Here is a 27,998-nt window from a genome sequence, read left to right on the forward strand (position 1 = left end):
TCGGCCTGCCTGCTGCCGCCGCCGCCGCCTCGGGCAAGCCAAGCGGCGTCCAGCAGCGCTTGGCTCCTTTAAGGGCTGGGCAGGCGAAACGCGATCCCCGCAGTCAGCGCGGGCTTCGGCTGCAGGAGCCGCCGTTAACAGCCCGGCTCGCCATAGAAGCGAAGCCCACGCGTGGGCGGCCGGGCTTGGCGTCGTCGGGATTCTCCCGGCTACAGGGAGATCGCCGGCAAGGATGGGCGGGGAAGCCGGGCGATCGCGCCTCTGAGCCCGCAGGTGAGCCAGGAAGGTGGCGGCGCCGGGAGTGGGGAAACCGGGGAAGGAGAAGCTGCGAGCGGGGAAGGCAGGGCTCGTAGGCCCGCTGGCGGCGGCTCAAGGGATGCCCCGTTCCCTCCAGGGGCTCGGCTGAGCTCAGCCACGCTGGCAGACCCAAGGCGGGGAAGTGGGGTGAGGAGTGGGATAGGGACAGCGGCTGGACGGAGCCCCCGCGGAGGTGAGAGATCCGAAGCTGGAAGGGAAGGAAGGCGATGATCCTAAAGGGAAGGAAGGCAGCTCGGTTTTCAATCCGGGAAGCGGGGAGTCTCTGAACGCGAGTGGGTGGGAAGGCTTGGAAACTCCAAACCTGCCGGCTATCTCCCACCCCTCCACCCACCCACGACCCCTCCAAGCCACCCACTTTTTGGGAAGGAATAACAGGGGCAGTCAAAGGAATATAAAGCCATGGCTGATGGCTTCAATGTGTTTGCAAGTGGAAAAAGGGCTCCCAAATGGGGTTTGAGTTCCAGCGCTGGGATTTGCATGCCAATTTCCTGGCCTTTTCCTCTTTCCCCCCCACCTGGAAAAGGGCTCCCAAATGGGGTTTGAGTTCCAGTGCTGGGATTTGCATGCCAGTTTCCTGGCCTTTTCCTCTTTCCCCCCCACCTGGAAAAGGGCTCCCAAATGGGATTTGAGTTCCAGTGCTGGGATTTGCATGCCAATTTCCTGGCCTTTTCCTCTTTCCCCCCCCACCTGGAAAAGGGCTCCCAAATGGGGTTTGAGTTCCAGTGCTGGGATTTGCATGCCAATTTCCTGGCCTTTTCCTCTTTTCCCCCCACCTGGAAAAGGGCTCCCAAATGGGGTTTGAGTTCCAGTGCTGGGATTTGCATGCCAGTTTCCTGGCCTTTTCATCTTTTCCCCCCACCTGGAAAAAGGCTCCCAAATGGGGTTTGAGTTCCAGTGCTGGGATTTGCATGCCAATTTCCTAGCCTTTTCCTCTTTCCCCCCACCTGGAAAAGGGCTCCCAAATGGGATTTGAGTTCCAGTGCTGGGATTTGCATGCCAATTTCCTGGCCTTTTCCTCTTTTCCCCCCACCTGGAAAAGGGGTGCCAAATGGGGTTTGAGTTCCAGTGCTGGGATTTGCATGCCAATTTCCTAGCCTTTTCCTCTTTCCCCCCACCTGGAAAAGGGCTCCCAAATGGGATTTGAGTTCCAGTGCTGGGATTTGCATGCCAGTTTCCTGGCCTTTTCCTCTTTCCCCCCCACCTGGAAAAAGGCTCCCAAATGGGGTTTGAGTTCCAGTGCTGGGATTTGCATGCCAGTTTCCTGGCCTTTTCCTCTTTCCCCCCACCTGGAAAAGGGCTCCCAAATGGGGTTTGAGTTCCAGTGCTGGGATTTGCATGCCAATTTCCTGGCCTTTTCCTCTTTTCCCCCCACCTGGAAAAGGGCTCCCAAATGGGGTTTGAGTTCCAGTGCTGGGATTTGCATGCCAATTTCCTGGCCTTTTCCTCTTTCCCCCCACCTGGAAAAGGGCTCCCAAATGGGATTTGAGTTCCAGTGCTGGGATTTGCATGCCAGTTTCCTGGCCTTTTCCTCTTTCCCCCCACCTGGAAAAGGGCTCCCAAATGGGATTTGAGTTCTAGTGCTGGGATTTGCATGCCAATTTCCTGGCCTTTTCCTCTTTCCCCCCACCTGGAAAAGGGCTCCCAAATGGGGTTTGAGTTCCAGTGCTGGGATTTGCATGCCAATTTCCTGGCCTTTTCCTCTTTCCCCCCACCTGGAAAAGGGCTCCCAAATGGGATTTGAGTTCCAGTGCTGGGATTTGCATGCCAGTTTCCTGGCCTTTTCCTCTTTCCCCCCACCTGGAAAAGGGCTCCCAAATGGGGTTTGAGTTCCAGTGCTGGGATTTGCATGCCAATTTCCTGGCCTTTTCCTCTTTCCCCCCCCACCTGGAAAAAGGCTCCCAAATGGGATTTGAGTTCCAGTGCTAGGATTTGCATGGCAGTTTCCTGGCCTTTTCCTCTTTCCCCCCACCTGGAAAAGGGCTCCCAAATGGGATTTGAGTTCCAGTGCTGGGATTTGCATGCCAATTTCCTGGCCTTTTCCTCTTTCCCCCTCACCTACCTTAATCCCAAAAGGTTTGTGCTTTTCATTCCCCTGATTATCCCTATCAGGAATGACGGTGCCTTCTTTTAGCCATTGAAAAAAAAAATGGAATTGAAGACCGGGAGGAGGGTCCTTATGTGATGGATGGTGGATGGGGCTCCGAAATGCTGCATCTTCCAAAGAGCGGATGACATGAATGAACATATGAAAAATAGGAATGTTACTGAGTTTAAATTTTCTTTGTTTTTTAATGGGCAAGACGGGGGTGTCTCAGTTGAAGGAGAATGTTAATATTAATTCTAGATGAGCTGCTTTTAATAGTACCCCTGCTTTGATGCAGTTCCTATCATTCTGCATTCATTTAATACTTGATCTGAATATTTTATAATTCATAGGTTGATAATGCCTGTGTTGATAATCCGTATGTTCGTTATCTGGGCGGATATAAAAGAAATAACTGCCGACATAGTTCTTTACAATATGGAAAATGTTTTCTGGATATTGTTACTCAAGAACCACAATTTCTACACAACACGGCTTTATCTTTGTTAATAATCTAATTATCTTTCTGAATAGTGGTATTGGGTTCATGCTAAGAGTTGAGAAATACTTGATTATTGATGTAACTGAGGCTTCCTGGTCGGTTCGCATTCCATTTTGATATGTGTCTTCGAAGCTACGTTTTCCCAGCTTTACATGTCGTTTTGAGTCAAAGGACCAAAAGCATCTATTTCTGAGGCTTTATTATCAAAACATATCGCTGAGAGAGCTAGTACAATCCCATTCATGTTTGCTAGGGATTAAGTCTTGCAAAGTGCAAAGAGGCCTCCTCTGTGGTTGAGTCTGCAAAGGATTGGAACCTGTGTATTTTGTGTCTTAAAGAATATATAAAATAAATGTGACACCACTGAGAAATTATGAACAGTATTTTTTTTTAAAACAGCAGCTTATACTTACCCTTTCTGGGATATCTTTAGGGACCTGAGATAATTGTATTCAATCAATGTCAGCAAAGTTAGAGCCAGCGCTGGCAGAATGAAGTAATGCAGGTAACCACACCAGGATATAAGCTTCTTTCTTCAGTGGGTGGCAGAGCAGGTGAATCTCACTTGGTTTTTTCTCCGGAGGCCTATTAGCTAAATGCTGTCTTGAGTTCAGTGGGAGATGCTATCTTATCTCTAGTATTAACTTGAATCAGTTAATGGTTCCGTTGGTATCTATGTGAAGTGAGGAAAAGGGCAACATGCTTAATCTGATGCCATGTTCCAGATGACTGGGCTCCCTCTCGTGCCCTGGTCGTAAGACCCTCAGAAGCCCACGCTTTCAATTGGGTTCCACCACAAAACCGCGGTGGACTAAAGCGCGCTCGACGGAAGCGCGTACGTGACGTCATCACAGCGCGACGAAAACATCGCGCTGTGAGCGGTAAATTTAAAATTAAAGCGAAAACCTTACCCTAACCCCCCCCAAACCTAACCCTTAACCTAACCCTAACCCTAACCCTAACCCTTAACCTAACGCTAAACCTAACGCTAACCCTTAACCTAACCCTAACGCGTAACGTAACCCTAAACCTAACCCTTAACCTAACCCTAACCCTTACCCTAAACCTAACCCTTACCTTTATGTGAATCGGCTTGCTTTAATTTTATTTTAATTTTAATTTAATTTATTTTTAATTTTTTTTCGTCGCGCTGCTGATGACGTCACGTACGCGCTTTCGTCGGGCGCGCTTTAGTGGACCGCGGTTTTGACGGGTCACGTTCAATTGCTGATGCTTAGTACCAAACCAGTCTCATCCGTGACTTGATCACAGAGAAAAGGGCTGACAAGGTATGTCTTGGCAAGACCTGGCCGGATCCATATAAAGAGGAGTTGCCCCGTTTGGAAATGTACCCAGCCGGATTTCAGGCATGGCATCAGCTGAGAATTTTGGACAGCGGTGTGGGAATGGTGACTGTCATTCAGGAGTTCCTAAGAGCTTTGGGACGTGCTGCTCCAAAAGTTGCGGTATGTAAGACCACGTTCATTAAGTTGCGTTCTAGGAATCAATTGAGGTTGTTGCTACTATACCGGCCTTTCCCCCTGCAAAATTAGCAATAGCAATAGCAGTTAGACTTATATACCGCTTCATACGGCTTTCAGCTCTCTCTAAGCGGTTTACAGAGTCAGCATATTGCCCCCAACAACAATCCGGGTCCTCATTTTACCCACCTCGGAAGGATGGAAGGCTGAGTCAACCCTGAGCCGGTGAGATTAGAACCGCTGAACTGCAGATAACAGTCAGCTGAAGTGGCCTGCAGTCCTGCACCCTAACCACTGCGCCACCTCGGCTCTTCTTACTTTCCTGCTTGAGCTTCTTGACACCATTTCTGGGATGGCAGTGGGATTTTCTAGTCTTATGGTCCTGGGAAACTCCAGTCTGTCTTCTCTGGGAGTAGGGTCTAAGATTGCTCCGGAGTTCATGACTTCCAGGAAAGCCATGGGTTTATCTCAGGTCAACCTAAAGCAGTGATTGCACATTTGATCTGGTTTTCTTGGAATAGTAGCAATGTGATCTGGAATTGGCAAAACTGCCTGTGGTCCCTACCTGTCAGGGTCATATCATGCTTGAAAACGAGGAGCTTTTTTTAATACTATCCCCCCCCCCTCCAATGGGCAGCAGGACTTATTTGATTGGTTCACTGCGGTGTGAATTTAGGGTTTAGGTTTTAACCTTTAAAAGCCTTCATAATAGGGGCCCGGGTTATCTGAGAGATCTCCCATCCCTGGCTATGATGGCCTGCTCTGTTAGATCTGGTAGAAAAGAATGCTGCAGGTACCATCAGCTAAGGATCTATATTTGGTCCCAGGATATGGGCCTTCTTTGCTGTTGTGTCTGCCTTATTGAGCATTCTCTTTCTGAGATTAGATCAGTTACAACCCTTTTAACATTTTGGAAGTCTTCAATACCTGGTTATGTTACTACACCTGGACCTGCCAGGGAATCGGAGACGTGCTTTGATAGCAATAGCAGTTAGACGTATATACCGCTTCATAGGACTTTCAGCCCTCTCTAAGCGGTTTACAGAGTCAGCATATCGCCCCCACAGTCTGGGTCCTCATTTCACCCACCTCGGAAGGATGGAAGGCTGAGTCAACCCTGAGCCGGTGAGATTTGAACAGCCGAACTGCTGAACTGCAGGCAGCTGAAGTAGCCTGCAGTGCTGCATTTAACCACTGCGCCACCTCGGCTCTGATGACTCCGTTGCTGACGTGACCATTCTCATCCTCCAAGTTGTATACTAGTTACTCCCATTCCTGGATCGGTAGGCTCACGCTTAGTCAAGGTGCTAGTCGTAACTTATAAAGCCCTTCATGGTATTGGATCTGGGTACTTGAGAGACCGCCTGCTGCCAATTACCTCCCACAGACCCATTAGATCTCACAGGGTTGGCCTCCTCCGGGTGCCATCTACCAGCCAATGCCACCTGGCTATTACCCGGGGGAGGGCCTTCTCTGTGGCAGCTCCGGCCCTTTGGAACGAACTCCCCGCAGGGATTCGGACCCTCACCTCTCTCCAGGCCTTCCGAAAAGCCGTCAAAACCTGGCTTTGCCGGCAGGCCTGGGGGTGATGAGTTCCCTCCCCTCTCGACATGTATGGTTGTGCGACTGTTGTCTACTTTTATTATTTGTATTTTGTCTTTTATGTTCCCCATTTTTTCCCCCCCTTGAATTGTTTGCCACCCTGAGTCCTCCCGGAGAAGGGCGGCATACAAATAATAAAATACAAATACAAATACACTCACACATAGTCATCTTCTGTATGGATTACCATAACACGCTCTATATGGGGCTGCCCTTGAAGAGCATCTGGAAGTTTCAAATTTCGAAATGAAAACTTTCAGAAGTTTTCACTACGGTGCAAAATGCTGTGGCGTAGGCAGTTACGTGCACACCTAGACCAATGCACATTTGTTCCGTGAGCTGCATTGGCTATTTTTTTTTTATTTTATTTAAGAGACTGGTGATGATCGATAAAGTCCTACACGGTATTCTTCTAGAATGTACTTTTTGTTCTTGATCGAAAGTAACCCTAAGGAATCTAACCAGCAGCACTTTGCTCAGATCAATACAACTTTGAACACCGTCTTCTGGGCTCACAGATCCTGCTGATCCAAGCCATATGAGATTTAATGCTCGTGCAGAGTTAGCATATACTGCAATTTTGATAAGTCTGTGACTACATTTAGCTAATTAATACAGTTAATCACCTTCGGCTTTTGTTTCACCAAAGGGAGGTTGGCTTGGAAGTGTTGACGAATCCGATCACAATTTTGATGCTGCTATATATGTTTCCTATGAAATAATGAAGGGACCCAGTGGCTCAGTTGCTAAGATGCCGAGCTTGTTGATCAGAAAGGTCGGCAGTTCGACGGTTCGAATCCCTAGTGGCACGTAACAGAGTGAACTCCCGTGACTTGTCCCAGCTTCCGCCAACCTAGCAATTCGAAAGCACATAAAAATTCAAGTAGAAAAATAGGAACCACCTTTGGTGGGAAGGTAACAGCATTCCGTGCGCCTTTGGCGTTTAGTCATGCCAGCCATATGACCACGGAGACGTCTTCGGACAGCGCTGGCTCTTTGTCTTTGAAACGAGATGAGCACCGCCCCCTAGAGTCAGGAACGACTAGCACATTCAGTATGTATATTTACCTTCACCTATGAAATAATATTTTAAAATTTCCATAAGAGTACGAGACAATATTGATTACTTTTGCATGCAGCTCCATCGAGATGAGTTTAGGAACACCTTTATTTAGGAACATTCAATTCAGACCGTGCTCCACTGGAAACATGGCCAACATTGGTATTTTTATTAATTCCACTGGAGTAATTTATTAATGGCGGGCTATTTCTAGATTACTTTTCACTTTGTGCCAGAATTGAGACATGAAGTCACCTAAGAAAGTTCTTTTATATAATTTATCCCAACTAAAGAAGTAAACACCTTAGAAAGAAAGAAAGAGCAAGGTGAATAGCCATTAGGTAGCAGGTGAAGAATTCTATATTTGCTCAGACATTTTGATTTCTATGCCTATAATAATAACTCGGTTAAAGTGAGTGATTTCTTTTTTTTACAGACTTGTGTTTCTAATTTGCTACCATTTCCTCTGCTGATGAGGATATCGAGGAAAAGTATTGTGTTGCTTTCTTCTTTCCTCTTGAATTTTATTCACAAAGGAATTTTATTCCTATGGAGATGTTATTGTTTCACGCGTCTTCTCTAGTTGTTCTCTTTTAAATATTTTTAAATAAAAAGTTTATTCAGAGAAAAAATACTTCTTCAGAAGATTTTTATAATTGACAGACAATGGCGCGTGTGTGTATATAGTAACAATTCAAACATGAATTGATCTAATGGTTTCCAGATAGGTATTTAAAATAATGAACTTTTAAAAATAATAAATAAATTTTGTCACGCCCCAAAGGGAATTGCGGTAGCATAGGATCAACAGAAAACCAATATTACATTTTAAACACAACTCTCTTAACACTAGTGAGCCCACTAATTTCTTCCTAATATATTCATAAATATTCAATAGAATCCATGCCTGTCAAATTGGCAGCCCGTGGGCTCGATGTGTCATGCGCAGGTTCTGCCTGCCCGGCTCCGCGAAGGCAAAACACATCACGATATGTCACATGACGCAATTGAGTTTGACACTTATGCAATAGGCATAATTAAATAAGCCTATTGAATTAACCATAATTGTAAATCTGAGTAAATGTGATATAGGCGCCAACTATTCTAATTACTTTTTCATGCCTTCCTATAGGAAAAATGCAGCAATAATGGTATCTCCCATACCATCTTGATATCTTTACCCATGATTGGATTGTTCCCAAATATCCATTTATTTATTAAATGTATATGCAGTCACACAACTTCGGGTGACTTAAAAGCTGATAAAAATATTATAAAAGATTAAAAAATAGTAGAACAATAAATATAACATTAAAATTAACGGAAAGTAGCTAAGATGGGGAGGGCATACAATGGAGGGTGGGTAGGAACTTGTATTTAATCCAGTAACCACTTCCAGGACACAATGTCATCTGGGCTCCAGGCCAACTGGAGCTAAGTCTCGAGGCTCTTATGCAAGGTCAAAAGGGTTGGGATGAACATCATTTCAAGGGATATAATGGTCCAGAGGATGGGAGCTGCAGCAGAAAAGGCTGTTCTCCTGGACCCGGCTAGCTGGAAATCCTGATGGAGTAGCAATAGCAGTTAGACTTATATACCGCTTCATAGGGCTTTCAGCCCTCTCTAAGCGGTTTACAGAGTCAGCATATCACCCCCACAGTCTGGGTCCTCATTTCACCCACCTCGGAAGGATGGAAGGCTGAGTCAACCTTGAGCCAGTGAGATTAGAACCGCTGAACTGCAGATAACAGTCAGCTGAAGTGGCCTGCAGTGCTGCACCCTAACCACTGCGCCACCTCGGCTCTATGTATACAATAGGCCTGGCATGCCGGCACAAGTGAGGCGGGTTAATCCCACTGGGATGAGATAGTATGTTAAGGATATATACTTAACTGTACTATAATATGTCAGCGTTCCAAGTATCATGTAGAATTAAATTAGAGAACAAGGCAAAACTATCCTTAAAGTTCCAATTTAATAAAGCATTCCCAATACTGGGAATGACATCAGAATTCCACCCAGTTAAAAGTTCATGATCTTGTCCCCACACCCACAATCCATCACATGGTCCAATCTTCTTCCACCGCTGGCATCCACACCCAGCTGCTTCCGGTCAGGTTGACTGGTGCGGAGACAAAGGATGACCTTGAGCTTCTAGTAAAGAATGAAAACAATACATTCCACAATCCTACTCCTGTCTATTCCTCCCTCCCATCAAGAATACTAATGAAACAGCATAATGAAATAAGAGAAAGTGTGGCAGGCCAAAATTCTAAAACGAAAATAAATGCAGGCCTGACATAATATATTAAGGATACATTAATATATATTATTCATATATTAAGGATGCAAGATAATTTCTCAGGATTGGCCTGTACTGTATATTTTTTGTGCCTGGTTTGTAACATTTAATCCTGAGAGTACTATCAGCAGAAAGGCCTTCAGGCGGTTGGGAGAGTCTTAATTTTTTTGGTGCTACTTCATTCAATCCTGGAAGCTGGAAACTGGGATGTACAAAATAGCTTAGTTCACATGGGCAATAGAGATTATATACAATATTGATTTCCTTTTCTGGGAGTGAAGTATATGTGTGTTGAAAAGCAATATTAATCATGAAGCAGGTGATACTTATTGTAAAACCAAGTTCCTATTCCTTCTATATATGAGTGCAAGTATTTTTCTACTAGAAAAGGTCTAAAATTTTGTTATTTTTTTTCCTGTTTACTTTATGATACCACTGATGTTGAATTCAAGAACCAGTGAAATCTGGGCGGTGGGGGTGGATTATGAATTGTTAGAACATTCTCATCTACAGATATCTTGCTAATATTTCAAACAAGACTGTGTGATTAATGGGTCCATTAAACCTTGGCATAAAGACCAAGTGAAAAGTTTGCCAAGGGGTAATTTTAAATATTTCAGTTGTATCCGTTTTAAGAATCACAGCTTTTATTTAATACCAGTAACTTTTCTAGGCTGTGGAAGACATAGGTAGTGATTAAAGCATTACCAACTACGTGGACTAGATGATGATTATTGGTTAATAAGACAGAGAGCAAGTGTCAGCTACCATACTTTCAGTCTTTTTTTTTTTTTGTTAATTCATTTATCTCCCCTAATGTCTCTTCAAAGTTCTGCGACGGCTACATTAGCATCATCTAGAATAGAAAATTTTAGTCTCGTTTCTGTTAATTATTTGCATTACATCTTGCAATAAGTGAGGCTCTAGTCCTTATGAAGAGTATACAGGTAGTGCTTGACTTATAACCATTGGTTTAGTGACCATTCAAAAGTTACAACAGCATTGAAAAAAGTGACTTACAACTGGCTGCCCTTGCACTCATGACCGACATAGCATCCCTGTGGTCACATGTCCAAAATTTGGGCATTTGGCAACCGGCATGTATTTATGATGATTGATTTGTTTTTCTTACACCATCACTTCTTATAAAGTTACCTGGAGATATGCTGGAATCATCATATTGCGTCATATCTGTCCAGGCGTAGATTTAGTGAACTTTAATTTATTTTCTTCTGATATTATAAATTTAGACTAATTTTTAGAATATGGAATATGTAAAGTATTACTTTTGCAATCGACAGAATACGTGCAAGAAACAGTGGATGCAGCCAGAGATAAGCCTATCACAATTCATCATCAAGGCCAGTGATGGCTAACCTTTTCGGCACTGAGTGCCGAAACTGAAGTGCGTGCGCGCCGCAGCGCCGGAACCTGGAAGAGAATAGCTGGCTGGTGTGCATGTGCGTGGCGGCCAGCTGCTGTTCTCGGTTTTCTGATGCGCATGCGCTCCAGACAGCTGCTCTCTTCTGGGTTCTTTGACGGAACCCAGAAGAGAGCAGCTGGCCGGTGCGCATCCATGCCGGATGAGCTGTCTGGCATGCATCAATGGTGGGTTTCAAATTTTTTTCGAACCTACTCTGTGGGTGTGGCCTCCTTTGTGGGAGTGGCTTGCTGGCCATGTGACCTGGTGGGAGTGGCTTGCTGGCCATCTTCTCTCTCTCTCTCTCTCTCTCTCTCTCTTTCCTGTCCCTTTTTCCTTTTTTCTTTCATCTCTCACTTTTTCTTTCTTTTTTCTTTTTTTCTTTCTTCCTTTCTTTCTCTTTCTCTCTCTGTGTGAGTCTGCCTGTGTGTGTGTGTGTGTGTGTGTGTGTGTGTGTGTCAGTGGTGGGTTTCAAAAATTTTTGGAACCTCTTCTGTAGGTGTGGCCTGCTTTCTGGTGGAACCTCTTCTAATCGGTTCGGTAGATTTGACGAACTGGTTCTACCAAACTGGTGCAAACTGGTAGGAACCCACCTCTGGCGCGCATGCACGCCGCGGAACCCGGAAGAGCAGCACACGTACCATAGGTTTGCCATCACGGATCTAGGTGGATCATGCCGGCAGCAAATGCACTTCTCCTGTGCCCATTGTCAAGAATAGTAGTCTTTTTTTAATTTTATTTTTAATTTTCAAAACAAACACAACATCCTTCTTCACATGCTGTAGAAAGTGTATCAGTTGGTTACAAAAAGACTTTCGTGCATCTCTTCCACAGCCAACAAACACAATTCATATTAACTCAAGTATTTTAACTCAGATATTTATACATGTTACCATCATCATATCTCCATTTTCATTTGACTATAATTGTTTAAACAGCCTTCATCATAAAATATACCAAGATTTAGTACATAACCACATACTGTCCTTTCATTTATTATTTCTAAAATCCTCCATTAACACTGAATCCTTATGTCCTATTCTAGCTAAACATCCGTAATATTTAATAACAAAATTTTCTAATCCTCCTTTCCAAATCACTGTTTACAATTTACATCCAGTTTCCTTATGTTATACCCATCTCTATATATACATTGTTATCCTTATCCCTCCTTTATTTAGCTATTTCCTGTAGAATTGCAATCTTAATGTAAATTATTGTTGATTTTACAAGTAGTAGTATTATTTGGCCACAGGCCTGAATTGAGGAACTGTGTTTGGAATTGTGTTTTTAACAGGCAGAAGAAAGATGACCATCTTTAATAAACTCAATCTGGGCATCGCTGTGAGCAGTTTTGCTATATTTCAACTTAGCTTTCATGTGCTGAGTTCTTGGCTATCTTCACGCCTAACATCTGGTTTTAATAATCTTGACCAAAAGAAGAAAATTGAATGGAACACAAGGTACAGATTTTAAACAATATTATACAATTATATATAAATATTTTAAAGTTTGAAACGTTTAGGCTGTTGTGAACTTGTTCAAACAATATCTTGGATTGTTTAGGGGATTTCTTTTAGACAAACGTAGTAAGGATTTGTGTTAAATAATCTTCAATACAAAATTGTCCTTGGGTTATTTATTTAAAAGTTATCACTTTATTAAAATAAAGTTAAATTGAATGAATAACTATTAATCTTCCATTATTTTTCTGATTTTTTTTTAAATGGTTAAATGATAATGTATAATATTCAGAGTACATTGTATTGTCAAAAATTGCAATCTTAATATAAATTATGCCTTGATCTAAGTTCAAAGTGCATTCAATCTAGGATATTCATAAAATATTATCCTGTTTAACTTTCTGAATTGGTCACAATATACTAATTATTTTTAAGATGATTAATGTACTACCTGTTCTATTAATTCATGAAAACACACGTATTCTATCCTCTGCAGGGGTTCCTTGCATGTAGTGTTGTATCTAACAAATGTTTGTTTGTTTGATTGATTTTTGTCTCAATTTTATCACTTTATAAGTAACTCAAACAGCAAACATACATAATATTCCTTCTTCCTTCTCTTTTTCCCAATAACAACAAATGTCTTGTTGAATAAATGCAGAAATGTTTTACTGAGAAAATATTACTGTATTGTTGGGAGTATAAGACGCACCTTTTCCCTCAAAAAAGAGGCTGAAAATCTGGATGTGTCTTATACACTGAATACAGCATTTTTGTGCCTCCTGAAACCCTGCCCCTTCACCAAAATGGCCGTGCATAGCTTGTAGGAGACTTTCAGAGAGCTCCTGGGGGCTGGGGAGGGCAGAAATGAGCAAAAAAGGCCCATTTTTTGCTCAGTTTTGTCCCCCCTAACCCCCAGGAGCACTCTAAAAGCTTCCTAATGCCCTTTTTTTGACAAAAAATGGGCCCGTTTTTTGCAAAAAACGGCCCATTTTTTGCTCGTTTTTGCCCCCCTCCCAACACTCTACAAGCCTCCTAAAGGCTATTCATGCCCTTTTTTTGAAAAATAAAACCACACCCGCTTTCACGAAAAACGGGCTGTTTTGGGGAGGTTTGCAGAGTTAGGGTTAGGTTAAAAACTTTTTTTAAAAAAATTTGCCTCTTCAAAACCTTGGTGCGTCTTATACTCTGATGCGTCTTATACTCCAAAAATATTTAATATGTTGGTATCAATGTAGATACCTTCTGCCAACCTAGCAGTTCGAAAGCATGTAAAAAGGCAAGTAGAAAAATAGGAACCACCTTTGGTGGGAAGCACAGTTCCGTGCTCCTTCGGCGTCTAGTCATGCCGGCCACATGACCACGGAGACATCTTGTGACAGCGCTGGCTCTTCGGCTTTGAAACGGAGATGAGCACCGCTCCCTAGAGTTGGGAATGACTGGCACATATGTGCGAGGGGAACTTTAGCCTTTACCTTTATCAATGTAGATTATATAAAGCGTGCAGATTCATTTCAAATTGTTTCAAGTTCAATACTTTATGAAACTTTACGATATGCAAAACAAGTATTGAATTGAATTGAATTGAATTTATTATATTTCTATGCCGCCCTTTTCCCCAAGGGGACTCAGGGCGGCTCACAACCCAAGTCAAGGGGGGGGGGTATAAATAAGGAATAAAAAAGACGAACAAAACAATGCCAAAATTTAAAAGCACACAACAACCATACCATTCGAGGGGGGACAAAAGCTCATTAGCCCCAGGCCTGTCGGAACAGCCAGGTTTTAAGGGCTTTGCGGAAGGCCTGGAGGGTGGTGAGGGTCCGAATCTCCACGGGGAGCTCGTTCCAAAGTAATTTCATGGAAAGGCTCAAAAGTGCCCAATTCAGGTTGTTGCACAGAATAGAATAAAACTATTGATTTAGTTGCTCGGCCGTATCTAAAAAATATAAAACTAATAGAAATATACAGGTGGACACAAAGAAAACAACAGGATACGTTCATAGTAAGTCATCACTTCGACAGTTAAACTCAAACTGATCTAAATATTTTTTCTCTGGCCTTTGAAATAAAGAAGGCAGTGATATGCAGGTTAGTTCCCTGCAAAAAACAAGTTGGCTTCTCCCAGGTATTTTATACTCGCCCCAATATTTTTTATTTGTAGTTTTTAAACAAGAATCTAAGTATGCAATCTTTTCTACAAAGTACAATTTGAGCTTGCTTGTTTTCTTGCAAACGTTTCATTGCCTCAACTAGGTAACATCCTCAGTGCTAGTAAGGGGTACTGTTTGCTATCAGTTTATATCCTGGTTCTTGCCTCTCTGTTTAGCCATGCAAGCGTTTAAATATTTTTCCAACTGGCAGGCTGATTTGTGTTGAGCTAGCCATTTCAGAGGCTTGACATACTTACATTTCGCAATGTTTCATGCCTGATCAAAAGGAAATGTTTTGCACATCCCTATTGTGCAAGCATTTAATAGAACACAAGAGCACAGTTCCTGACTTAAAGGAGTTTGTAGTCTAAATCTGGTTAGTTATCGCTGCATATACTGTGCATATTTTATTGGAGAACAATTAAATTTGCTTGTGAAATTTTTTCCCCAAAAAATAATAGTCTGTGTATCTGAGAGAGGAATGCTCTACATTTTTTTCTCTGACTTGGAGTGAAGTCAAATGAATGGATACCTTGTTAGACTTGTTTTTCCACAAACGGTTTTTATTTTATTCAGGCAGACCGCATGGCAAAATATAAAGTTTTTACATTGCATTACATTTTACAATGTATGTTCTGTATTAAAGCCAGAAAGCTAACAGCAACGTAATACACCAAGCAAACATGATTTCTTGAAATAATAGACAATAGAAATGTAATTCAGGAAAAAGATACATTTCCCAGTAAGCAAATAAGGGCTTTGTATTAAAATCTGATCCATAGTGTAGAATTCTCCTCCTTATTTCAGCCAACAGATATCCCCAGAAAGTTTAATATTCTTGATCTTTTGGGAAAGCAAGGACATCAGCCTGGCAACCAAATATAGGTTAGTTCGTTCTAGAGCCGAGGTGGCGCAGTGGTTAGGGTGCAGTACTGCAGGCCACTTCAGCTGACTGTTAACTGCAGTTCAGCGGTTCTAATCTCACCGGCTCAAGGTTGACTCAGCCTTCCATCCTTCCGAGGTGGGTGAAATGAGGACCCAGACTGTGGGGGCGATATGCTGACTCTGTAAACCGCTTAGAGAGGGCTGAAAGCCCTATGAAGCTGTATATAAGTCTAACTGCTATTGCTATTGTGCTCCCCATAAGCTACCTATGGTTCTAAAAGTTGGACCTTTAAAAAGCAAGTCAGGAAGAAAATCGACTTGTTTGAGCTGTGGTGCTGAAGAAGGCTCCTGCGTATTCCTTGGACATCAAAGGTGACTAACAAGCAAGTATGGAGTGCATAACATCAGACATATCACCAGGAGGCAAAAACACGAAACTGCTTCTTACTTTGGCCTTGTCACGTGGGGGAATTCATTGGAGAAAACAATTCATGTTTGAAAGAATTAGTGATAAAAGGAAAGCAGGCTGTCAAAGAACACGGTGGTTGGACACTATCAAAGCTGACGCCAGTCAGAACATAAGGTAAAGGTTGCCTTCGGGCATAAGTGCTAGTCATTCCTGACTCTAGGGGGCTGTGCTCATCTCTGTTTCAAAGCCAAAGAGCCAGTGCTGTCCAAACACATCTCCGTGGTCATGTGGCCAGCATGACTAAACGCCAAAGGCGCACCGAAGGTGGTTCCAATTTTTTTACTTACATGCTTTTGAACTACTAGGTTGGCAGAAGCTGGGACAAGTAATGGAACTCATGCTGTTATGCGGTACTAGGAATTCGAACCACCGAACTGCTGATTTTTCTGATCGACAAGCTCAGTGTTTTAGCACTGAGCCACCGTGTCCCTTAGCCAGAACATAGAAAAACTTGAAGAAATTGTGCAAGATCGGAAGACTTGGCCCATAGAATTGCCAAGAGTTGGCCTTGACTCAACGGACAACATCATCGTAATCTTGATCTTTGTAGATTCCAGATATAACCAAACAAAACATATGCATGATAAAGCAGTTGATCCAGAATCATAATAACAATTAGTTGATATATTGCAAAATGGAACAACGAATTTGGCAAGGCAAAAACTATATGGAGCAAATGTCTATGGAGGTTCTCAGTTATCCTAGTCATGGTTGTCCCAAAGGTGATTTTTCAAGAGGCAACTGGACTTTATGGGGTTTTTTCCCCAAGATGTTTCGCTTCTCATCCAAGAAGCTTTTTCCAGAGCTTGGATGTGAAGCGAAACATCTTGAAAGAAAAACCAGAAAGTCCACTTGCCTCTTCAAAATATATGGAGTAAAGCTTCCATTACAGAGTTACAACTGTAGTATAATTATAATCAACCCACATTATTTTTAATGAGCTTATCCAGTACATGAGAAACATTTATATTGCATATACTGTATCCCATTTTAAGATCATAGGAAGTTGTTTCTTTTTTTCATTACAGTGTCACCAAATTAAAGGTAGCGTCTGCTTAATGGGGATTGATTTTGTCTTTTTTTTAGGACAGTATCTACGGTCCATGCCTTGGTGGTTGGAATATTTTGTATGTATATTTTATTGTATGATGAAGCTGTTAATGCTGACCGTGTTTGGTAAGAAATTCCTTGGTTTGTAAATCTCATTTTCCCTGTCCTTTGTTATTATTATTTTTTTGCTGGTCAAATTATCATCAAGTTTAATTTAAAAAAACCTAAGAGAGATATATCTATTTGCTACCCAAAGTTTTCTAAAATTACAGTTATATTTAATAAAATGTGGAGGACAACGGGGGGGCCTTTGCTTCATTAAAACAAAAATCTGAGGCAGCCTAACCTCAACTAATACTATACGCAGGTAGTTCCAACTTACCCCCATAATTGAGCCTGTCCATTATAATCGCAGGTCATAACTTGAGAGACCGCCTCCTGCCAATTACCTCCTTGCGACCAATTAGATCGCATAGATTAGGCCTCCTCCGAGTTCCATCTGCCAGTCAGTGTCGACTGGCAACCACACGGAGGAGAGCCTTTTCAGTAGCAGCTCCGACCCTTTGGAACGATCTCCCCGTGGAGATTCGTACCCTCACCACCCTCCAGACCTTCCGCACAGCCCTTAAGACCTGGCTAGCCCATCAGGCCTGGGGATAAAGATAATCTGTCCCCACCCGAATGATGAATGAATGTTGTTTACTATTTTACTTTTATGTATTGTTTTGCGTTTATTGTCTTGTACCCTCCCTTCCTTATTTTATGTAAGCCGCCCTGAGTCCCCTCAGGGAAAAGGGCGGCCTATAAATTGTAATAAAATCACTAAAAAAAAAAATAATGATCAAAAAGAGGTTATCACACAACCAATTTGATTTTACCACTTTTTTTGTGGCAATTAGTAAGCGAATCACCACGGACCATTAAGTGAATTCACAGTTGTTAAGCAAACTGATTGTTTGCTATTAGCCATTCTCGCTGAAAACCAGAAGCAATGGTTTTCGGTAAAACCCTCGTAAATCAACGTCAAGTGAACTGTGGGCTGAGTCAGATAACCTTAAATGTGGACCAATTGCTAAGCACCCAAAATATGCTCATATTTTGTAGTATCTTTGGGAGGAATCCATCGTAACTTTGAAGGTCTCTAAGTGACCAGTCACTTAGAGGTAATCCTCATAAGTTGAGGATTACCTTTACTCACATTCTTTGGATCACTTCCTGTGCCGGAATGGAGATATTATTCCCCCTTAATTGAAACAGATAGAGCAAAGGTGGAGGAAGTTAACAATCTAACCGGCTGAATAATGGCTAATCCTCTCAATTTTTTGTCTTCAGAATATTATACATTAATCTTCTTAAATATGTCTGTCCAGAAACATTTTTCTCTTGCCTGTTTGCCATTTACCAGAGTTGTAGGATCATCTTACCGGATGTGGTGTCTCTCTTCCAACATCAAAAAAAGTGAATCATCATATGTGGAGGGGAAATAAAAAATAAGCAAAATGCAAAATGTTTACGTTGTGTTACATTTAACGTAATGTCGTTCCTTGGATGTCTTTGTTGATAGGGGCGATCCTTCTACAGTGCAACTAAATCTTGATATCTCTGTAGGCTACCTCATTTCAGGTAATATGTAAAATTTTACGTGTATAATTGATTGTAAGCCATCTGTTTGGAAAGAACCTTTTAACAGAAGGTTTTCCAAAACAGGGCCCTCTTTAGGAAAGTCTGTCTGTAGGAAGCAGACCATATTTTCCCTCACACCAAAAATTGTGCTGTAAAAATATGGTTATTTTATTTAATAACATGACAGTATTGTGTTACGTATCAAAATATTTCCTTCTGTCAATTTCTCATTCTTAAGCCTGAGTAACAAGAATTACTCTTTTCCCCAATTTTTCTTCCTGCTTCTATGGTGCTAGTTCTAATTTGGTATCGATAATTTAATAACCATAGAAAAATAACTAAGAGAAAATAAATGAGGGCTGTTGAAGGAGGAAAACTTAGCTTCCTAATTACATGTCTTCCTCTGAGTTCTCCTTGAGATGGCTATTGATTAATCAGTGGGAAAACATATTGTTTTGTTTTGAAAGTTCAACTTCTTCACCACTGGTCCCCAGTTTTAAAAGGCTACTTCAGGACACACATGAATACAGTGTGCATCTCCTCTTGCATGTCTTAAATAAAAACTCAAACATTTCTAAACATAAGGCGGGAGGAGATTGCTACTGTTTGAAACATTTGGCAACTTCAGCAGTGGTGGGATCCTCCCGGTTTAACAACCAGTTCGGTGATAGCGCAATTTGAACACATGCACACCTGACGTGCGCTGCACGCACATGCACACTTTGAAGAAATCTTCACTTCTGGGTTTCTTCGGAGGAGTAACACAGCTTATTCACGCAGCTATCTGCTCTGCCGAAAAAAGGGCGGGTGAATGGGCCCATCTGATTGTTGGCGCGAACCGGTTCACCCTAACCAGTCCGAACTGGTAGAATTCCACCCCTAAACTTCAGGACCAGATTTGATAATAACTTCCTATGGTGAGGCAAATCTGATATTTATATCACTAGGAACGATAAGTGTGAAGAGATCATAAGCCAAAGCCTTGGGTTCTATTTTTGATGATGTTCTGGCAATGGCCAGTTGGAAATTTTTATCATGATAACAGAAAAAGAGAAGTAATTTTGGCTCTCTGCCTTGCAGCATTAAAAGTTTTAAAATAAAATATAATAATTGTAGAATTTTACTCACCCATTCTTTATTCCTTTTTAGATTTGTTGCTTATTATTTTTCACTGGAAGGCAATTGGAGACATATATTTTGTAATTCACCATGTACTAGCTGTATATGCATATTACTTTGTACTGGTAAGTTCCATGTTAATTTTATACCATAACAAGTATACGTGTGTTTTAGCAAAAATGGATTTTAATAGACTTACCATTAAGATTAATGGCTCATCTCAAGAAGACAGTAATTGCTCTATGGTGCTTATACAGTAACTAACATAACTAATACATAAATAATACAGTAACTAATACAGTAGCTAACACAGGAAAGGAATAAAACTTGATATGTAAAAAGGTGACCAATATTTGTCATTTCAGGACTGAACTAATTTATTAAATATATAGCTGTTTTACGTTATTTTGCTTATGGAAAGTGACAAAAAAACGACCCATCACCTTGTTGTTTGTATGTATACTTGAGAGCTTATGCACCGGAGACAAATTCCAGTCACAAATTCCAGTGTGTCCAGTCACACTTGGTCAATATTCTCCTATTCTATTCTATTCTATTCCATTCCATTCCATTCCATCACATCACTTAAGGAAATTACAGTTACGGTGTCTTATAATCAATACATCCTGTGTTCATCAATAGCCATTCAATTGATAAGCTTTGCCTTTTATACTTGTCCTCCTTCAAGTATATTTGGAACTAGATGAATACCCGTGTTCCGCTACGAAGCTATGTGATTATGCTTGATAAATTGATACTTACAGCTTGAAAATTAATGAGTAGTTACCATCAACCCCTCCTCTTCCCTTCTCTTCCCTCAGGTTGTCCCACAGAAGCCTCCCCTATCCTATCCCCTTCTCTCCCTCAGCCTTGCCTCACAGAAGCTTCCTGTATCCTATCCCCTTCTCTCCCTCAGCCTTGCCCCATAGAAACCTCCCCTATCTTATCCTTTTTTCTCCCTCAGCCTGGCCCCACAAAAAGCTCTCCTTTCCTATCCCCTTCTCTCCTCAGGCTTGCCACACAGAAACCTCCCCTATTCTATTCCCTTCTCTCCCTCAGGCTTGCCCCACAGAATCCTCCCCTATCCTATCCCCTTCTCTCCCTCAGCTTGGCCCATAAAATCCTCCCCTATTCTATCCCCTTCTCTCCTTCAGGCTTGCCCCACAGAAGCCCCACCTGTCCTATCCCCTTTTCTCCCTCAGGCTTGTCCCACAAAAGCCTCTCCTCTCCTATCCATTTCTCTCCCTCAGGTTTGCCCCACAGAAGCCCCACCTATCTTATCGTCTTCTCTCCCTCAGGCTTGCCCCACAGAAGCCCCACCTGTCATATCCCCTTTTCTCCCTCGGGCTTGTCCCACAAAAGCCTCTCCTCTCCTATCCATTTCTCTCCCTCAGGTTTGCCCCACAGAAGCCCCACCTATCTTATCATCTTCTCTCCCTCAGGCTTGCCCCACAGAAGCCCCACCTGTCATATCCCCTTTTCTCCCTCGGGCTTGTCCCACAAAAGCCTCTCCTCTCCTATCCATTTCTCTCCCTCAGGTTTGCCCCACAGAAGCCCCACCTATCTTATCATCTTCTCTCCCTCAGGCTTGCCCCACAGAAGCCCCACCTGTCATATCCCCTTTTCTCCCTCGGGGTTGTAAAAATCTAATAGATACCTTTCACCCTGGCTTCGCTGATAACGGATAAGAGCCTGTGGCCTAATGGCTAAGATCTCTGCCTAGTATGCCTAGTATGCAATATAGCCCAGGTTCAAATCCCAGTAAGGGTATGGCTAGCTGATGAGAGCTAAATAGCTTGAAATAGATCTATACTAGTCTCCCTTTATTTATTTATCAGCACAAATAAAAAAACACAAATATAACAAAGGCAACAGTAAAAATATTGGGTTTCTGTCGTGATGGACTCTTGTGATGAGCCGAATGACAGATGATGGAAGCAGTTAGCTTCCTCCCATAATTGGGGCTTACCAGGGGTTGTAAAAATCTAATATATATAGATATAGATATAGATATAGATATAGATATAGATATAGATATAGATATAGATATAGATATAGATATAGATATAGATATAGATATAGATATAGATATAGATATGATAGATAGATAGATAGATAGATAAATAGATAGATAGAGGATAGATAGATAGATGAGAGAGAGAGAGAGAGAGAGAGAATGAAGCTTTAAAATTAAACAGCAATATCCAAAATTTAACCTAGATGCAAATTTGGCAGTTAGTATACCATACACAAATCCGACTAAAACCAGAAATCAGTATTGTTGATAGCATACAGAACCATTGCAGATTTCAGTTATATATACCGGTAATCCTTGACCTACAACAGTTCGCTTATTAACTGTTTGAAGCTACAATGGCACTGAAAAAAGTGAGTTATGACCTTTTTTCACACCTACAACTGTTGCAGCATCGCCATGGTCATGTGATCAAATTCAGATACTTGGCAACTGACTCATATTTATGACGGTTGCAGTGTTCCGGGGTCATGTGATCCTGTTTTGAGACCTTCAGACCAGCAAAGTGAATGGGGATGTCAGATCCATGTAACAACCTTGTTACTAACTTAACAATTGCAGAGATTCACTTAACAACCGTGGCCAGATGAGTTTTGAAATGGGGCAAAACTCACTTAACAACTATCTCACTTAGCAACTGAAATTTTTGATTCAATTCTGGTCGTAAGTTGAGGACTATCTATAGAATACACAGCAACATGGAAATTTGGAGATCAGGACCATTGACCACAGAAGCCTTTATACAACAGTATTAAGATCCTTTAGCTTCTATGTGGATAAAACTTATCTAATTTTAAACTACTAAAGTTATCCTTGTAAAATGATTTGTCTTATTAGTTTTTAATAATATAGTAGATGGATCTTTACAATGGTTTCTAGAAGATGCGTTAAGTGGTATACTAGATTCATTAGAGAAAGAATTGAAGAACTTGGTATATTTTCCTAAACAGTATGTGGTTAATTATCCAATCTACGACTATTATTTTATGTGAAGAGTATAATATCGATATTTAGACGTTTTATATTATGTGTTATTTTTATAAGACTTAGAACTGTGATCTCTGCTTTGTTTTTCTATTTCCTTTTCCTAGGATAGAGGAATATTGGCATATTTTGCTAATTTTCGTCTGCTTGCAGAATTGTCTACCCCTTTTGTGAATCAGCGGTAAGGTGAAACACCTCTGAGTTATTCTTTTTTTTTTTCTTCCAGTAAATGTGTTTTTATTTTCCATTTTCATTTCGTACAGTCACATATATACTGTGCATAACCGGGGCCATATAACATTAAACAATAAACACAGCCATTCCTCTTGTCAACAATACCCCCCAAAATACAAACCCAATGTACCACTTCGACCCTCCATGCACCCTTTCTTTCGCCCCCCTCCAACTTTCCTTCTTCCCTCCAACATTCCACTCTACCCTACTTCCCCTCCCCCTCTATCACTCCTCTCTCCCAGTACACTCCCTCCCTTCCTTCTCACCCTCCCTCCCGTCCTCTCTCCCGCCCTCTCTACCCATCTTTCTTCTATCCCACTCCTCCTCCCTTCGGTGTATTTCTACTATCTATTAATATATTCAGCTTGTCCTATTTTTACAGTGAAATTAAAGAGCAACAGTATACAAGTGCAATCGCGTTACTATAAAATCTAACACATACTATATATCCCCCCCTCCCCCCCTAACACCCCACATAAGTTATTCTTACATTATCATTTAGCTTGTTATGTGTAATTCAGTCACTACTAACCTAACAAATGTACTCTGTCTATATACCATGATACTGTATCATAGTTTTTTAAAGTTAAAACCTTGTGGTCACTGGTTCTTTAGCAAAGGTTTAATGAAAATGACCTAAATTATTAATTGAGATTTTTTTCCCCAAAATGTATCAATGCTAGAGGACTTAATGAAATTGCATTTAATTATGAAATAATTTAATTTTTATTAGCAGATGACATCCATAGTTTCTAAAAAGATAACCATTCAAACTAAAACCAATAACTGTATTGTTATTTATCTTAATATCCATTCAAGGCTCTTTAAATCAGAAAGAGGCTTTTTATCTAAATAAAAATATGAAGTTTTTGTTTTCTTTGTGCAATGATTTTTGGAATAGGTACCTTACTTGGTAAAAGGGCCCACTTTAAAAAAAAAGATTTTTATTAACAAACATGTGAAATACACCCCCACAAAAATTAGACGTACACCACATTTATACAATACAGTGCAAACAGGTACTTCCTGTTTTTTATAATAGCAATCATCAATCGATACCGCTCACCTTATATTATTTCCCCTTCTATTGTATTTCATTTAGATTTCACCATTCTTAGCCCTCTTATTTTACTCATAACTATTATTTTTGAGTGTTGTTATATTCTTCCATTGATTTTTGTTTCTTTCCTCCATCCACCTATACCATTTATCCCAAATCTGGTAGAATTCTGATTCTTCCTTTCCCTGTATTTCTTTAGTTAGTTTATCCATTTTGGCACAGTCCATAATCTTTCTTATTATTTCATCTTCATTTGGGGTTAATTTGTTTTTCCATTTCCATTCAAGTTGCATGTATCCTCAAAAATTGTATGGTACTGTCTCTTGTGAGTTTATTTCATTCTTGCTGTTTTTTTATTTGTTTGTTCATATCTGCTACTGTATTATATAATCACTTCTGAGATATGTCAAAGACTTGTTATAATGTAAGTCAAAAGCATGATCCATCTAGGTACCAAGAATGCCTAATAGTGAGATCTAGAAATTAAGTTTTGAAATTTTCTAGTCACATTATTACCATACTGTTTATTTAATTTCTATATGTCCCACAAATTCCGAATCATCTGGATTCCTTCCTTTCTTTTGAATCATCTAGAAGGTCACTTCAGAGGAGCCTGTTTGTTTTGGAAAAAAAAATAGATGATATGCTGCAATATACAAATTAACTCCTAAAATTTGTCAGAGGCCTAATGCATTTGCTTTTATATAATGATCCTTAATAAAGGTAAAGGAAGTTTTTTGAAGAGACGTGGGACAAAATTCAATGTTAGATCTTGCTTTAAGTTTATTTCACTTCCTATGTCTATATCAGTGTTTTTCAACCACTGTGCCATGGCACACTAGTGTGCCGTGACATAGTGTAAGGTGTGCCGTGGGAAAAACACTTTATATATAGTCAATATAGGCACAGAGTTAAATTTTTTTAACATTTTCTAATGGTGGTGTGCCTCGTGATTTTTTTCATGAAAAAAGTGTGCCTTTGCACAAAAAAGGTTGAAAAACACTGGTCTATATCAATAGGCAGAAAAGGAACTATATTGTCCCTTTCTTTACTTCTATCCATTTAATTGTAGAATGCAGAACCCATACTGGAGTAGGGACAACATGAACAAAAATCACATAGGGAAAGGAAGATTTCCCACTTTATTAGAATAGATGAGTTTGAGGAGAACTAAGCATAATAAGAGCTAAGAGAAAACTGAATTTTGCCTCATGTCTCTTCAAAATTTCCTTTAATTTGAGGAGAGCAACTATTGTGCACATTTCCAAAATTTAAGAATATATTCTGTGAGTTTGGCTTTTGTCTGTTTACACGAAGGAAGATGAGATAAATGATACAGGACCCCACTTGCCCTGCATCTATACATTCTTTAGCATCTATGCTAAAATAGAATATTTTTGTCCTGTTGATTTATACATATCTATTGATTAGAATTAATGGCTCATTTCTGTGCTTCTGTTTATTCTTATTTACCACAAAGAACAAGGGTAGAATATATTATCAACTAAAAATATATACTTTTAGGTCATAACTCCTTTGCAGCTGAGGCAGCCCTAATGCAGATTTAGAATGTTTATTCTACTATTTTCTCTCTTATGCTTGAGACATATGTGAGCAGCAGTGACGTGCGGTGAGGTTTATGGCTGGTGAGGCACTGACACAGGGGTTTCAAATTATTTTAGACTTGTGGACTTCAACTCCCAGAATTTCACAGCCAGGCATGCTCAGTTCTGATTTAAAGCGACAGCATTTGTTTTTCTCCTTTGCAAAAAAGTTTTCCTTCATTCTTTTTCTTCTCCCTCCCCCTCCTTCCTCCCTCTCTCCCTCTCTCCCTCCCCCCTCTCTCAAACACACAAACAGAGAAGTTGGATCCCTCTCTCACTCACTCAATCTCAAACAAACACAAACACAAACACAGAAGTTGGATTGGATATATTTTCTAATGGTTTGAAAGCAGCTCCTCTGCCATACTCCTCCCCCCATTCCTCTGCTGCCTTCCGATCCGAGCCTTTGATTGCCGGTGGAGGGGTCTACCTTGGCTTTAATTATTTTTTTAAAAATTCTTTAAAATTCTTTCCTTTTCCTCATGACTGGTGAGGCCACGCCTCCCCTGCCTCTAGTGACTGCACGTCCCTGAGCTAAACCTATTTCTCAAGCTTCACGTTTTCCTCACCACCTATCCAATTGCTGTCCAAATCCAGATGATCAGTACAGTGCAAATTGGTTGATGGCATTTCAAATCCTGAAATTGACTAACCCGTTCTTGGATTCTCAGAGGTAATTGGAAGTGTAAGGGAAAGAATTTATCTTTTAAATTTCTGTAGCTGACCTGACAGGAAATTTTCTTCTCAATTACTACAGTTTGCAAGAGCTTTGCTCCTTACTACCTCTCTTCAAGTAATATTCGTAGGGAGCTTACAGTTCCCTACAGCTAAACCAGTGACGTGCGGTGAGCTTTATGGCTGGTGAGGCAGCTATTTCTCAAACTTCACGTTTTCCTCACCACCTATCCAATTGCTGTCCAAATCCAGATAATCAGTTACAGTGCAAAGATCATTAGATGGCAGCAAAGAGATACAAAACCTTCCACCACACAATCAGTACAACTCGGTTTCAAGGATTTAAAACAAAACAACAAACAGTTCAATTAGCATGACAGGAGGGAAGAAACAAAATGATTGCAATTCTGGAGTAACCAAAGCGTTATGTATACAACTTGGAGGGGGCTTTTCACAGGTTGTTGAACTGGGGCTGGAATGTCAGCCAGAGAACTGCCTGTCATGCCCCCTTAGCAAGTTGCACATTAAATCTATGGAGACAGCTATGCCGCATGAGACTCTTCCAAATATGTGGTAAGGATGGCATTAGGTTTTAGGGCAGCAAAATTGCTTTCCCGTTCTAGGCAAAGCAGATATGCAGATATGGTCTCAGACTTGGCTGAGATAAATTTAATACTACTGTACCTTTCTGGTTTTGATTTTTGTTAAATCTTTTTTTCTCTTATAGGTGGTTCTTTGAAGCATTGGGGTATTCTAAAGCTTCAAAAGCCAACATCATCAATGGACTGCTAATGACCATCATGTTCTTCCTAGGGAGGATCATAGTCATTCCAATTTATTACAACAATGTGGCTTCTGAGTTTGGGACAGAAGCCTACTACAAATTAGGATTTGTAGCTCAAAGCTCCTGGTTTGTCACCAGTATCATGCTGGATATTATAAACTTAATGTGGATGGTCAAAATTACACGAGGATGTTACAAGGTTATTCGTCTCATTGGACAAGGAGAAGCCAAAGCTGATAAAAATGGCAAATCGGACAAGGCGAAGAAGAACATTTGATAGCAGCTTGGGGTACGTTAAAAGAACAATGCACACTTTCGCCATAAAAAGTCCCTCTTAAGGAAATATAAAGTTACCTTTCTTAAATTTAGCATTTCCGATAACACACTGCCTGGCTCTCCAAAACTTTTTTCATCTGAAGACTTGGATTGTGTGGTGTCAGAAACAGCCACAACACGCTGCATATTGTTGACTTTGGCAGGGTGTCCCAAGCATTGAGCAGTTAGCTGAATCCCTGAACGATCGACCTCTTTTAGCACTATATTCCTGTGAATTTTCACTCAGGTTTCTTAAAACGATACGTTTTTAATGCTTGTGAATGTCGGGTTGTTTACGTTCCGCTAATATGGCAACATTTGTGGCATGTTTCTCGGCTTTCCTAATATTTGGTGTTCATATCTTATCTGCTTTGCAAATTACTCATTCCGGGTCTATATATTTTAATGCTTTTTCTACTGCCTTACATGCATGAACAGGATCGACTAGTTTTACATACAAATACGAATTTGAGCTTGAAGATCTTTTTTTTCTTAAATGGGTTATTTTTATGGCTTCTGACTGTATATAAAAATAGTATAGATGTTTTGAACTTTTTAAATAGCCAAATTTCAGCATCTTTGCATGGCCTAACAGTGGGGAGATTTTTAAAAATACGCCAGTATTCCTCTTTCCCTGACACAAGTATTGGGACTTTGATCTGTTTTCAGCATTTCATCATGTAACAGGCAAATTTAATGTGATAAACGGTTCCACCACAAAACCGCGCTCGACGAAACCGCGTACCTGACGTCATCACAGCGCAACGAAAAAAGCAC

The 27,998-nt window shown here is 40.9% G+C and overlaps 1 protein-coding gene across 1 annotated transcript; it reads left to right on the plus strand.

Annotated features, from left to right (window-relative positions):
• Positions 1 to 27,980, plus strand: TLCD4 (TLC domain containing 4). The gene is made up of 7 exons (XM_032217380.1): positions 1 to 273; positions 12,066 to 12,231; positions 16,825 to 16,914; positions 18,353 to 18,411; positions 19,561 to 19,655; positions 22,657 to 22,730; positions 26,850 to 27,980. The coding sequence occupies exons 2-7, from the start codon at positions 12,077 to 12,079 to the stop codon at positions 27,181 to 27,183; spliced, it is 807 nt and encodes a 268-aa protein (XP_032073271.1). The 5' UTR covers positions 1 to 273; positions 12,066 to 12,076; the 3' UTR covers positions 27,184 to 27,980.
• Positions 27,981 to 27,998: the final 18 nt, after the last annotated feature.

The sequence above is a fragment of the Thamnophis elegans genome, chromosome 5, assembly GCF_009769535.1.
Source record: "Thamnophis elegans isolate rThaEle1 chromosome 5, rThaEle1.pri, whole genome shotgun sequence".
Taxonomy (NCBI): Eukaryota; Metazoa; Chordata; class Lepidosauria; order Squamata; family Colubridae; genus Thamnophis; species Thamnophis elegans.

Coding starts and splice junctions, on each gene's coding strand:
- TLCD4 (XM_032217380.1), top strand. CDS start 12,077: ATGACCATCTTTAATAAACTCAATCTGGGCATCGCTGTGAGCAGTTTT. Junction 16,915..18,352: donor GTTAATGCTGACCGTGTTTG/GTAAGAAATTCC, acceptor CTTTGTTGATAG/GGGCGATCCTTCTACAGTGC. Junction 18,412..19,560: donor TGTAGGCTACCTCATTTCAG/GTAATATGTAAA, acceptor ATTCCTTTTTAG/ATTTGTTGCTTATTATTTTT.